Genomic DNA, 14653 nt, shown 5'->3' on the forward strand with positions numbered 1-14653 from the left:
ACTTAAAGATGTTTGTCGTTCCGCTTTTAGCTAAAAAAACCGAAGTACAAGAATAAGCGATTGTGCACGAAGCAGCCGCCCCGTGCACAAAGCTGCGGTTGTGATAGCAACAAAGCTTATTGCGAACCCTTGGGGTCTTTCGGTAAAGTCAGGCAGATAGGTTACAAAACTACTACGGAACGTCGTAGTTTTTTGTCTTTTTTAACTTATCTACATGACTTTACCGAAACACCCAAAGAATATGAATTCCTGCAGTCACGAAAGCTTCAAGTCAAGCTTTGTGTATGTTGTATTGATGCTGTATGTACGTTGAACTTCTTTTGCACCGTACATAGCTAACCGTGCTAATCGTACGAGAAGCCCATTCCAGGACAGCACTTGTCAGCTGTAATGGGAAACGAGCGATTCATGCAGTTGTCATCGTGTGTGTCCGCCCAAGTGGTTCGTGGCAGTGTTTATCTACCACAATGTTGACAAGGAGGACAATTAAGAAGAGTTAATCTGTCTTTTGACTTAAAATTACAGCACTCAGGAGTTCAAGTGTCTTCTAAGTCAGTAACCCAAATAATTTGCATACATGCTTTAATTACTCTAAACTCTAAGATCAACCATGACTGTATTTGGTTGCAATGAGGCTGCATTTGTCATTCACCCACTTGTGCAGGAAACCTTCTTGCATGGGGCAAGATAATTGAATCTGGCTACAGATTTCATCAGAGTAAACTGCACAAATGGTGGCGTTAATGGCATCAAGACATATACATTTAAAATGCAATCCTGGTAACCCCTAAAGGCAGTGTGCAAGCCACATGTCATGTCGGGAAACCAATCCGTCAGAGATATCACAACAATATAAAACTTCCTGTTTGTATAAATATGATTTGACAGAAATTCAGCTCCATGCTGCTTAGAACTGCTGTGTTACACAAATTCATATTGGCACTGATTGCATTGTATTATGCGGATTGTCAATAGTTGTGAGTGAATGCATTCGTATGCAGTGCATTTATACGTAGTTATAGGCTGCAGGAATTACAATGGGTTCAGCTCTCATTTTTAATGACTAGAAATCCACATCCACACGCCTGTCGGTCCATATATGTTTAATGCGGTAGGAAACAGCAGAAGCTAAATTCGGCTAAGGTGAGCGTTCTGAAGGAGTGGAAATTATCGAATTGAGATATCGCCGAGACAGTTGTGATGCATGCAGACCCCCCGTGGGGGGGGGGGGGGCTCCCCCCGCGTGAGGGGCCGCGCGATGTTGCTTGAAGTCGCCAGGCTGGGGCGACGCTTTGTTCGAGTAGCGCTGTGAAGACCGGCACTGTGGCACACCAGGGGGTGGGTGGCCAACACCACGCCCGGCCGCCTTTGTCTCCCTCGTGGCGATGTTTACACACCGCACCAGGTACTTATTTGTAGCTGAGTTGACCGAGGGGAGGCTCAGGAGCGGTTCAGACGATCGTCACCGGTGTTGGCCATGAGCGGGAATCGTTCGCGGGTCACCGGCTTCGTAGCGCAGGGCGCTAACCGCTAGCACCACCGCTCCCCACGACACGCACACAGATACACACACACACAGACCCACACACGCACGGACACACAGACACACACACACACGGACGCACAGACACACATGGACAGGAGCAGGTCGACAGCCAGCTGGCAATAGGCTGGGTCCCAGCATCACAACGGGACACGGAGTAGACGGAGAGAAGGGACGACGAGAAATCTGAGAGGCGGCGTCGGACTGCTGCCACCTGTCCGGTGAAGACCCCGCGGAGAGTCGGGGAATTGGCTCCTGTCGTTTTGTGGGTTGCGGCAGGAATTGATTTGTATTGATATCTGGCATCGGTGTTTGCGGCGGTTGTTCTGTTGAACTTCTATCACGGTGTATCATGCACAGCTGACTAAGATGATGTGGGGCTGTGGTCTGCGGCGGTGGTGGCCACCACACACAAATCTGGACCGCTGTGAATGTCGAAACCAGATCTGCTGACGAGACACTGGATGTCTCGACCATTCCGGAGTCTGCGTGTGTTGAACCAGTGGCGATAACATATCGTACTCCGCTGGGAAGAGCATCGCGGGCTTATGGGATGTGTTTAAAAAAACAAAAACACTTTTATTCTTTACGTTTAGAGATGCCTATATGGCAAGGTGTATGGACCGCTTGACTTTTTTGCAACTAGGCCCTGTTGAGGCTGCGGCAGGGAATTAGCGAGGCCAACACGTGCGGGGTTGTCGACGCATTGTATCTATAGATCTTCTGTTCGTCTTCTTTTATATACACAAGTGGAGACCTGTGGACAGGTCGCACCCACGCACTGCGAGGCACTGCAACTCCACACCTGAGCAGAGCCGCCTGCCTGCTGACCAGCTGACCCCAGAGACCGCCCGCTTCCCCAAAGAGTCCCCTCGAGTTGCGTCACCCGGGTCACCGGGGGGGAGGGGGCTGGGTAATGGACGGCGTTGTGGGGAGCCGCGAGGGCTGGGAGACACCGGATGGGGTCGATTTCATGTTGTTTGTTCGGGTGAGAAGATACTCCCAGCGAGCGGGTGGGACGACTTGGCAACGGTGACCTGGCTCAGTCAAAACTCCGAAAGCGACGACGAAGTAAGAGAGCAGTGCAGTAGTGCAGGGAGACTAGAAGTAAGAATAGGGAATGGGAGCCAGTTGAGGTGGTTCTGGCACCCGGTGAGGATGCCCCGCGGTAGACTCCCCCCCCCCCTGGGACTCTACCGGGCAGCAGCAGCAGCAACGTCCCACTGGGCCAAGACCCCGGGGCCGGCCCGGGACCACGCTGCTGGCGGTGGGACTGTGTCGCTCGGCTGGCCTGGGAATTACCCAGGAAGAGCTAGAGTCTGTGTATAGCAGTGTGTATAGTAGTGTAGTGTATAGTGTAGTAATACTGTAGTATAGTAGTGTATAGTGTAGTGGAGTGTATAGTGTAGTGTATAGTATAGTGTAGTGGGTCGTGTAGTGTATAGTCTAGTGTATACTGTAGTGTAGTGTAGTCGTGTAGTTTATTGTATAGTGTAGTGTGTAGTAGTGTATAGTGAAGTGTATAGTGTAGTGTATAGTGTAATGTATACTGTAATGTAGTAGTGTAGTGTATAGTGTATACTGTAGTGTAGTATATAGTGTAGTGTATACTGTAGTGTAGTGTATAGCAGTGTAGTGTATACAGTAGTGTGTAGTGTAGTAGTGTAGTGTATAGTGTAGTGGAGTGTATAGTAGTGTGTAGTGTAGTGTAAAGTGTAGTGTAGTTGTGTATACTGTAGTGTAGTAGTGTAGTGTATAGTGTAGTGTATACTGTAGTGTAGTAGTGTATAGTGTAGTGTATAGTGTGTATAGTATAGTGTAGGAGTGATAGAGTCCGTCGCCAGGGAAAGGGAGGCCTCGACCACCACGACTCAACGCGCTGCCACCGCGGCCCTCGCCAGGACAGGCGGATTGAGAGACACGAGTTGTGTGCTTGGGCCGCAGGGCTCACCTGAAGCTGCCCTTCCTGCTCCTCGCGTTTAATTGGAGATGAACCCCTTTCCCGTTCCGACACGTCTGAAAGTTATGGGGTAGAGGTGTCCCGGTCACCGCCGAATCTCGGAAACGCGTGAGCGGTTTCAGCGTTACATTTTATTTGAGAGAGGCCTCGCAGCAGCGGCTCTGTTGTTTTTACAAAGACGTCGTTACTCACCGCAGAGAACCGTAGCGACACGACCGCCGCCGCCACTCGACGGTAGCCGGCGCCAACGCTGTGGCATGCCCCCTCCCGCGTGGCCTTTTCCTTCCGATTCCATTCCGATGACGTACGTGGTGAATTGGCCACTCAGTGACTTGGTGAATTGGCCACTCAGTCACTCGGTGAAGTACACGTATGTGTACGTCATCAGAACAGGAAAACGGTTGTTAACCGTACACACGTGTGTGGCTTGCAGCCAAACAATCACCGGCAGCGGCTCTTGCCGCTATCGGTGCGTTAGCCTCGTCATCGTCCAGGTCTTGCCAAGTCGAGTATCAGAATGATAATCTTTAGGACTGCAGGAATCCGATGAGCTACAAGGGTGGCCACCGGTCCGGGTTTTGATCCGGACAGTCCCCGGTAAATTGGGCATCCGCTCCCGGATTTGCAGGAATTGACTTGTGCCGGAGAGTTTGGTGGGACTCGTGTCAGAACTTTACGACAGTTGCACGGCGCGGGTTTGATCGGCCTGGGGCTGACTGAGAACGGTGTCCGTCCGGATTTGGCCGACAGTGGAGAATGTGGGTACCCTAACTAACGTCGCACACAGCAGGGGCGTCAGGGATTGGGGCTATAATCTGGGATCTGGGTGTTTTGTGTTTTGCTGTTCATCGCGTGGTTTAACGTAATGATTGGGGGGTTGTGTAGACTGGTGTGTGACTAATGTCTGGTGTGGGGGGACCCATTGCCGCTCTCCGCGGGGTTCTCCCCGATGGATGCGACCGACGCGTGACCGGGGGCGGAGGGGGGGTCCTGCTCGTGTCGGGAGTTTTGCTCTCCCACCGCAGTCCGCCTTCCTCACTTACCGATCCTCTCGTTGTTCACACGCTCGCACGCCGAGTGTGCGATGCGTTGGGTGGTGACACCGAAGCGGCAAAGCTGTGGCAAATCACCCACTGGGACGTGCTGTTAGTGGTTGATTGTTGTTGTTATTGGTGGTGGTGGTGGGGATGGGTCGGCCGTGCTGAGGCCGTTGGGCCCGCAGGCCGCCCGGGGAATGGGACGCGGAGGGAAAGCATCGATAGCGACCGCCTGCGATGTTTGCGACAAAAGCATCGGCGTCCACAAAGACGTTTATGTTTTGGTTTTAAAATAATAAGAATAATAATAATACAATTAAACTATATTGTTTATTTAACCAAGCCAGGGCCCCACTGGGCTTTGTAGCTCTTTTTTCAGAAGCGACCTGGCCGTCACAAATGACAGCTCAACGAAGTGGCTCATCGTCGTCGTCGTCGTGTGCAAATGTGTAGCAGCCAAACACTCTAAACGCGCGTTGGTTGCGATTCTAAATGTTGGAGGGAATAGCCGGAGGACCCGGAGAAAAGCGCACGCGACCACGGCGAGGGAGAGAGACACGCAGACGTCAGGGTCGGGATCGAACCTCCGACCTGTTAGTTGGGTCTTTCGGTAAGGTCACGTAGATAGGTCACGTAGATCGGTACAAATTAATAAAAATATATTAATTTGAACCTATCGACGTGACTTTACCGAAAGACCCAAAGAATATGAATTCCTGCAGTCACGAAAGCTTTTAGTCAAGATTTAAACCTCTGACCTCTTGCATACCGGGCGAGGTAGTTAACATCTCGCCACACGCAATCTCCAAATATACAGCGGCAGGCGTCAGGGTCGGATGGAGCAATCAAAATATTCAGTCGCGATGGTTATTGGAGGATATAATAATTAATTAATGATTATATGTTGTGGGGTTCAATACCCAACGTAAATTTGCATCGATTGCTAATTTAATAAAGACAACTGGAGCAGCACCGGAGACGATGTCTTTGTTTCGGGGGTCAGCGCTCAACTAACGGCGATCTCGCGCCTATTTTTGTAGAAGAGCGCCCAGAGTAAAACAAACAATTGCCCATTTTCAGTGTCAGATAGAACATTGGAGCGCATTGATACCCCGGCGGCGTCGTCACCGGAGCGGCCAGTGTCAGTGTGGGAACATCGACGGATCCGTCACAGAGACGTCGCCGACTTGTAGACCTGGCCACGGGGAAGAGAGGCCTCCGGCTCTGGCGAAGACGGCGGCATCCTCTTCACCGGTCTGAGAACTGAACAAGGGAGACCGAGACGAGTCTCGGTTTTTCACAGCGGTCCCCTTACTCGCCAAAATAAAATAAAAAGCGTCAAAAAACTAAAGTTGGGCGACGTAGCGAATGTACAGCTCATGCTCAAACTCGGCTCCGCCAAGACGTGTAGCCGTGTGCAGGAGACTGCGTGTGCAGGAGACTGCGTGTGCAGGAGACTGCGTGTGCAGGAGACTGCGTGTGCAGGAGACTGCGTGTGCAGGAGACTGCGTGTGCAGGAGACTGCGTGTGCAGGAGACTGCGTGTGCAGGAGACTGCGTGTGCAGGAGACTGCGTGTGCAGGAGACTGCGTGTGCAGGAGACTGCGTGTGCAGGAGACTGCGTGTGCAGGAGACTGCGTGTGCAGGAGACTGCGTGTGCAGGAGACTGCGTGTGCAGGAGACTGCGTGTGCAGGAGACTGCGTGTGCAGGAGACTGCGTGTGCAGGAGACTGCGTGTGCAGGAGACTGCGTGTGCAGGGCGGCCTCGAGCTACGATTTGAAGAGATCACTTGCGCTTCCAGACTACGGGTACATCTCGAGGCAGGGTTACTCCGGTAAACGTCTTCCCTTTGCCTCCTCATTTTGGGGGGCATCAGTCGGCGCTGCGAACGAGGAGTGAGCGCCGAGCTTTCTGCGCTCCGAACGCAACGATGGATGTGCGGGATGCCAGGGGTTCGATGTCGTCTGGGGGTTAGCGACTTGGAGATTCGCGATGGAACGCGCGGTGAGTTGTGGCTGTGCCCAGGAAACGAGAGGTTTGTTCGCGGTTCGGGGTTTGCGGTTTTGGAAACGATCGCTAGAAGAATAACAACCAGCGAACGACTTAGACATTTGACTTCAACCGAATTGTGAGAGCCGGGCAAGCGGCAGTCGACTCGACCGCGACTTCGATCATCAATTCGCTCATTCGGCGCCGTGCACGTGCACGGCATCCGCACAAACAAACCCGCACGGCAGGAGGCCCCACGTGATCACGCCATCGGTGCCACGTGATCACGCCATCGGTACCACGTGATCACGCCATCGGTACCACGTGTCCCACGCTCGTTCACGGCCGCAAACGTTCCCGTCTGTGCGGCAAGCCGGCAAAACCATGTTTTGGTGTTTTCAAATGAGATTACCGGTAATACAAAAAAACCCCAATAAATTGTAAGTCGAAGAAGTGCAGGTTGTGTGTACGTGTGTGTTTGTACGTGTGTGTGTGTGCGTGTGTGTGTACGTGTGTGTGTGTACGTGTGTGTGTGTACGTGCGTGTCTGTACGTGTGTGTGTGTGCGCGCAGTGGGAGCGTTAGTGTCGAGATTAGCGCTGCGCTGCGCTACGAATCATGTGTCCCGAGTTCCATTCCCGCTCACGGTTAACACCAGTGACGATGATCTGAACTGGTTCTGGGCCTTCCCTAGGTCGACTCAGCCTCAAATGAGTGCCTGCTGCAGTGTGTAAAGATCGCCACTAGGGAGACAAAGGCGGCCGGGTGTGGTGTTGACCACCCACCCCCTGGTGTGCCGCGCCGGCCTTCATAGGTGCTGCTCGCTCACAGAACTTGCCCCCAATCGTCTGTTACAGGCTACACGGGGGGGGGGATCTTCGTGCAGAATTGGGAGGGAGAGAGGGGAAGGCATTGGCATGGCCGCTCCGTGGTGGTGGTGGTGTCGGGTGTCGATGCCACCAGAGCTCCTGTGTTTGGGGGTGGGGGGGAAACGTCGTCTCGGCGTGGCGGCGGCGTCTCTCTCCGTCTCTCCGCGATGCCCCCTTCGCCCCCTGCACGCGGAGTGGTGTTCGTCTGCTTCGTACGGGAAGCACCGAATGCGATGCAGACTTTGTCCACTCGATGTATTGTCACAGTCGTCTCTGTAACGACTCCGCTTCACCCTTCACTGTGCACTCGTGTGACGGGAGGGCGTGAAGTTAGTGGTATGACGCTGGTGGTGGTGTGATGGTGGTGTGGTGCTGGTGGTGTGATGTGAGTGGTATGACGCTAGGTGAGGTACTGATCGGATCGAGCCTGGTGCCCACTGCCTCTCTGCACCACTGCACAAGTCACGTGACCCCCCAACCAGCAGAGTCGCGCACCGCTCGGCTGACGCCCACCTCCGCTCCACAGCAGCGGTGGCCAACCCAGCACTGGGTGTCCACGCTGGTGGATCTCAAAGCCCCCCCCGTGATCCACCCAGAAATCTGACCCGACAATAAACCCGGAATAACCCCCGTAACATTCACTACGTTACAGGGACTCCTCTACTTACGAACGAGTTAGGTTCCAGAGGCACTGTTCGTAAGTCAATATGTTCACAAGTACCAACTTTACTCCTGTCCATTCCAAACTCGTTGTACGGCGTGTCCACTAGACACGGGGAAATGGCTTTACAAGTTGTATAATCACCTGTAGATGCCACTGGTTCTTCACGTTCTGCAGATGTAGATGCCACTGGTTCTTCATGGTCTGTAGATGTAGATGCCACTGGTTCTTCATGGTCTGTAGATGTAGATGCCACTGGTTCTTCATGTTCTGTAATTGTAGATGCCACCACCACCATCTATTGTGTGGTGGTTAAACCTACGATTCTTGGTCAGCACAGCGGCAACTGGACATACGGACAGGTTTGTTCGTATCTATAAAAGTGCATAAGTCGAATGTTCGTAAGTAGAGCATTCCCTGTGCAAACTACACAGCGCCACCTATTGCTAGAATTTTTTTATACTCTTTGGGTCTTTCGGTAAAGTCACGTAGATAGACAAATAAAAAATCACGACGTTTCGGTCGCAACAAAAGCAATCGTCTTCAGGTGAAAAAATTCAGTCAATAAATTATTATTTTAGTATGGTGGGAATTTGTATTGGCACGTCGGCCGTAACGGTAGAGTCGTCTGTTTGCATTTCAGAGATCCACAAATGACGAATTTTGCGATCCACGTATTTGGCCACCACTGCTCCCGCGTGAAACACGGCCGGCGTTCACACCGCAGCCCTGCGCACCTCAATGCCACCGGGTTCAACACTGGGGTCAACACTGGGTTCAGCACTGGGTTCAACACTGGGTTCAACACCGAGTTCAACACTTGGTTCAGCACTGGGTTCAACACTGGGTTCAACACCGAGTTCAACACTGGGTTCAACACTGGGGTCAACACTGGGTTCAACACCGGGTTCAGCACTGGGTTCAACACTGGGTTCAACACCGGGTTCAACACTGGGTTCAGCACTGGGTTCAACACCGGGGTCAACACCGGGTTCAACACTGGGTTCAGCACTGGGTTCAACACTGGGTTCAACACCGAGTTCAACACTTGGTTCAGCACTGGGTTCAACACTGGGGTCAACACCGGGTTCAACACCGGGTTCAGCACTGGGTTCAACACTGGGTTCAACACCGGGTTCAACACTGGGTTCAGCACTGGGTTCAACACCGGGGTCAACACCGGGTTCAACACCGGGGTCAACACCGGGTTCAACACTGGGTTCAACACTGGGTTCAACACCGGGTTCAACACTGGGTTCAGCACTGGGTTCAGCACCAGGTTCAGCACTGGGTTCAGCACGGCACCAGGTCAGGAAGGGCTAAACAAATCTGGAAGATTTTGTGCTGCTTTTTCCTGGATTTTTCTGTTTGCGCGTTGTCACTTTAAGATGCACCCGATTCAAGAGCCGAATGGCTCACAGAGTGATACCAAATAAATGAAACAAACTGAAAACTTATCGACCAGCAGTTATGACAAATGCATCTCAAAGCAGACTTCCACCATTTACAGGATGACTCATGTCGCGCTGTACTCGAGCCCCACGGGAGTTTTAGTCAACAACCGAGACAGCCGTGAAATCCACAAGAGGAGCTGCTGCTGCTGCATCTACAATAACCACCCCCACCGCTCATCGCTCGAGCGCCTAAACATCCGAGCGTTTCATCACGAAGCTTCACACGGAGTCTGCAAATTCACTCGCACGCACACACACAGTCGGCGGGGCATGCAGAAGACGAGTCGGGCTAGCAGCCTGAACGTGCGAAGCTGGTGCGGCTTTTGTTTTGTCTTTCGCGGTGGGAAGTTTGTGTCCTCACAAGCAAAGAGAATCACAACGGGCAGCGCGCCGGCGTGCACGGCACACCCCCAAAGCAACAGCCGCTATTTGCTACGGCTCCCGCGGCCAGGCAGCGCGAGAGGTCGCGCGGAGGTCACAACATCCCACAGATAGGACACGAGGTCAGGGTACAGGCCCAGTGGTTAAGGATTGGCGAGTGAGCTTGCGGCGTTCGGTTCGCGCGCCAGGAGTCGATGTGACTTTAACCCCCTGCCCCACCCCCCCCCGGAACTTCTGCGAGGCGTAGCGAGGCAGGGCAGCGGTTTCCCAACCCGGTGGTCCACCACGGGGAAGTAGCCCACGAAGTGGCTCAAGCTGCTGCTGCTGCCACGATGATGTCGAGTCGTCTTCACGGTTGAAGACGTCATCGGTGCACGGCGGCGGTTCGCGACTCGCTTCCAGGAGAAGCGGAAGCGAGTCCTCGCTTCTCTTCTCTTCTCCGCGTCTGTCCTCTTCTCTTCTCCGCGTCTGTCCTCGTGCTTCGCGTCGATGCACGGGGCACAGCGCACAGAGCAGGCAGGAGGCGCGGGCGAGTGCCTCTCGCAGCCGCCGCGAATGAAAGTGCGCACGTGAATGCATACGCCGGGGAAAGTCTGCGGCCGCTCCCGGGCCCAGCGACCACGAGTTCGGGCCGCGTAGGGGCCCCCCACCGGGCGCTTCCTGCGGCCCAGCCGCGGGCGCACGCAGGGAGCAGCACGAACCTCCTCGTGGTGGCCACGGGCCATCCGCACGCGGAGGTTTATTACACCAGAGCCGCTAGGAGCAAGTGCCTCCGCTCGCCAGGCGTTGCAGATTCCCACTCGTCCCACATGTCAGCGCTGAAAGGCCGTCGTCGCGTACGGAGGGTGGCCACCCCTTTCCCCTGTGGACCAAACCCGGCCGTGTTTCTTAGGCGGCCGAGGTCTATCAGAAGTGTGCAGCGCACCGCAATGAATTCCATCGCGACACCGGTGCCAGATCTCGGGAGCAATGTCTGTCGTGGGTCAAACCCAGACAGGTGGCCACCCGCAGGGCGATGCTGCGGCGCTGCACCGCCCATCCACGTCCAGGACTGGCCCTGCCGCTCGCGTGTGGCTCCACCGGCTCCACCGGGCCGCGTGCCGCGGTCGGCGCGCGTCTCCGGCTCACGCGGTCCCAGCGAGCGTCCTGGTCTCACGCGGCCCCCCAGCGGCCCCCCCAGCGGCCCCCCCAGCGGCCTCGCCTCGGGAGTGGCCGCCTCGTCGCGCCAGAGAGCGGCGCGCGACGAGCCGCGGCGGCTCCCCCGAGGGGCGGCACGGCGCACGGCCGCCAAGACGCCGCCAACACGTTCGGCCGGGACGGCGAGGAAACCGGCGGAGGAGCAGGAGGAGGAGCGGCGGCGGCGTGAAGCGGGGCAGGGCGGGGCGGGGCGGGGCAGGGCGGGGCAGGGCGGCGGCCTCCGTGGCGCTCAGCCGGTGCCGTAGGAGGAGAGCAGCGCGGCGTCCACCGGCTCCATGCACGAGGGGCAGGTGAAGGAGCGCACGAGCCAGTCGTCGATGCACTCCACGTGGTAGGTGTGCAGGCAGGGCAGGTACCGCACCGCGTCGCCGCTCACAAACTCCAGCATGCAGATGACGCACCTGCCACCCACGCACACACGCACACACACACACGCACGCACACACGCACGCACGCATGCATACACGCACGCACACACACACACACGCGCACACACACGCACGTCGCAACGACAACAACGACGCGGGGTGACGCGGGGCGGCGGCAGAACATTCGTCACCTGCTGCAGAGGTTATCCGACCGCCCCCCCCCCCCCCCGGTCAACACCTGCGGGTGTCATCAGCTGTGACGATATTCACGATTAACGCGCCGGACAAATCGCGGCACGCATTAAAGATGCCGCGGCGTCACTCGCACAGAGCCGCCCGTTTGTGCTGATAGCGCCATGCGCTCAAAATTGTCAAATTAAAAATTTTTTTCAGGATATCAGTTTGCTTCTTCTACTTTTAACAATCGACTAAATTGGGAGCCAGCGGAATGTGTGTCCCCAACTGGGATCGTGTTGGAGGACACTCCCGAAAGAGATCTTGACACTCAGGGAGGCTTTCATGTGTAAACAAGTGAAATCATGATGATAACAAAGACAAAGATCCCCCTCATAGCCTTAACAGACTGTAGGGGCAAGTGGTGTTAGCGAGCAGCACCTATGAAGGCCGGCACAGCACACGAGGGGATGGGTGGTGAGTGACGTGGTGAGTGACGTGGTGAGTGGCGTGGTGAGTAGCGTGGTGAGTGGCGTGGTGAGCGGGGTGGTGAGCGGCGTGGTGAGCGGCGTGGTCTCACTCGCGGCCCGTCTTCTCGCTGGGCCCCGCGTCGTCGTAGAGGCCGTGCGGCAGGTGCTGGATGAGGCCCAGGCGCTGGGCCACGCGGAGCTGCTCCTCAGGGCCCCTGCCCAGCGAGTGGTGGGGCACAGCCTCACCCACCACCACCACCTCCTCCTCCTCCTGCTGCTCCTGCACAACCACAACACAACGACCCCCCCACCCCCCCACGTAGCCTGTGACAGACTGCTGGGGCTCACGAGGGGGCGGGTGGCCAGCACCACGCCAGGCCGCCTTGTCTCCCCCCTGGCCCTCCCCCTAGGGGAGGGCCAGGACCGGCTCAGATAATCGTCACTCGGTGTTGGCTGTGAGCGGGAATCGAACTCACCACACACACTCACCACACACACTCACCACACACACTCACCACACACACTCACCACACACACTCACCACACACACTCACCACACACACTCACCACACACACTCACCACACACACACACATACTCACCACACACACACTCACCACACACAGTCACCACACACACACACTAACCACACAGTCACCACACACACACTAACCACACACACACTCACCACACTCACACTCACCACACACTCACCACACACTCACCACACACACACACACCACACACACACTCACCACACACACACTCACCACACTCACACTCACCACACACTCACCACACACTCACCACACACACACTCACCACACACACACTCACCACACACACACACACTCACCACACACACACCACACACACACTCACCACACACACACTCACCACACACACACCACACACACTCTCACCACACACACACACACCACACACACACTCACCACACACACACTCACAGAGAGGGTTCATCTCTGTGGTGAACCCTCTCTGTGGTGAACCCTGTGGTGTGGGGGAGTTGTGTGGGGGGTGTGTGGGGGGGGGTGTGGGGAGTGTGTGTGTGGTGAGTGTGTGTGGTGAGTGTGTGTGGGGGGTGTGCGTGGGGGGTGTGTGGGGGGGGTGTGTGGGGGGGGTTTGTGGGGGGGGTGCGTGGGGGGTGTGCGTGGGGGGTGTGTGGGGGGTGCGTGGGGGTGTGTGGGGGGGGTGTGTGGGGGGGGTGTGTGGGGGGGGTTGTGTGGGGTAGGGGGGGTGTGTGTGGGGGGGGGGTGTGTGGGGGGGGTAGGGGGGGGTTGTGTGGGGGGGGTTGTGTGGGGTAGGGGGGGTGTGTGTGGGGGGGGGTGTGTGGGGGGGGTAGGGGGGGGTTGTGTGGGGGGGGTTGTGTGGGGTAGGGGGGGTGTGTGTGGGGGGGGGTGTGTGGGGGGGGTAGGGGGGGGTTGTGTGGGGGGGGTTGTGTGGGGTAGGGGGGGTGTGTGTGGGGGGGGGGTGTGGGGGGGGTAGGGGGGGGTTGTGTGGGGTTGTGTCGAGGGGGGGGGGTTGTGTGGGGGGGGGGGTCACAGTCGCTCGCCCTGCGTCGCACTGCCCCGTCAGCCCCCCAGGTGCCCCCCCCCCCGCGGCTTGCCTGGTAGGGGGGGGGTGGCCCCGCCTCCGCGTCCCCGGGCTCCGAGTCGCGCAGCAGCGAGAGGTCGTCCAGCGACGCCGCCTTGAGGCAGTTCCCCATCGCGGGGGGGGGGGCGACTCAGAGCGTCGGGGTGGAGGGGAGGGGTTGGGGGGTGGAGGGGAGGGGTTGGGGGGTGGAGGGGAGGGGTTGGGGGGTGGAGGGGAGGGGTTGGGGGGTGGAGGGGAGGGGTTGGGGGGTGGAGGGGAGGGGTTGGGGGGCTCCTCGTGGAATGGGACTCGGGAGAGTTGAGCACAGAGGGTGGAGGTGGTGGTGGAGGTGGAGGTGGTGGAGGTGGTGGCGACTCGGACACACGCACGGAGATGGAAACACAGGATTACACGGGGAGAGAGACAAACACGGCCGTGACCTCAGAGACACACAGAGAGACACAGAGAGACACAGAGAGACAAACACGGCCGTGACACAGAGCGACACAGAGAGAGTTAAACACGGCCGTGATCTGAGACACACAGAGAGACACAGAGAGACAAACACGGCCGTGACACAGAGAGACAAACACGGCCGTGATCTCAGACAGAGAGACACCGACGCGTCGGGGCGAGGAATCCGACAACAACAGCTGGGCCTGGCGATTCCTAATCACGGGCGAGGGAATCGTCCCGTGCTGGATCGAACGTTGCGAATCGGTTGCAACAAATCTAACCATGCGGAGTACCCCGAAGAGATTCCCATAGGCGCTCAGACGAAGCCGGAGCGGATCGATAGCGTAGAATCGATTCCAACTATATCAACAAGTCCCCAAATTGAAATAATCGCGATTCACCAAAACGCTCCCCCAGTAACCCATTGCGTGAACCACGTGACTCCACGCTGTCGGGTAGAGCAGCAAGTAGGACGAGTAGGGGGTGGAGCAAGTAGGACGAGT

General features: G+C 56.5%; 1 protein-coding gene across 1 annotated transcript; it reads right to left on the minus strand.

Annotated features, from left to right (window-relative positions):
• Positions 1-9548: 9548 nt before the first annotated feature.
• Positions 9549-13881, minus strand: LOC144945654 (RING finger protein 11-like). Its single transcript, XM_078874215.1, has 3 exons — positions 13729-13881; positions 12213-12382; positions 9549-11491 (listed from the first exon to the last, which is right to left on the minus strand). The coding sequence occupies exons 1-3, from the start codon at positions 13825-13827 to the stop codon at positions 11320-11322; spliced, it is 441 nt and encodes a 146-aa protein (XP_078730341.1). The 5' UTR covers positions 13828-13881; the 3' UTR covers positions 9549-11319.
• Between the last annotated feature and the right edge of the window lie 772 nt (positions 13882-14653).

The sequence above is a fragment of the Lampetra fluviatilis genome, chromosome 38 (genome assembly GCF_964198595.1).
Source record: "Lampetra fluviatilis chromosome 38, kcLamFluv1.1, whole genome shotgun sequence".
NCBI classification, from domain to species: domain Eukaryota; kingdom Metazoa; phylum Chordata; class Hyperoartia; order Petromyzontiformes; family Petromyzontidae; genus Lampetra; species Lampetra fluviatilis.

Excerpts from the sequence above, each read along its gene's own strand:
- LOC144945654 (XM_078874215.1), bottom strand. The coding sequence starts at position 13,827 with ATGGGGAACTGCCTCAAGGCGGCGTCGCTGGACGACCTCTCGCTGCTG. Across the intron at positions 12,383-13,728 it reads GGCCACCCCCCCCCTACCAG|GAGCAGCAGGAGGAGGAGGA; the intron begins GCAAGCCGCGGG and ends GTGGTTGTGCAG. Across the intron at positions 11,492-12,212 it reads AGCGAGAAGACGGGCCGCGA|GTGCGTCATCTGCATGCTGG; the intron begins GTGAGACCACGC and ends CGTGGGTGGCAG.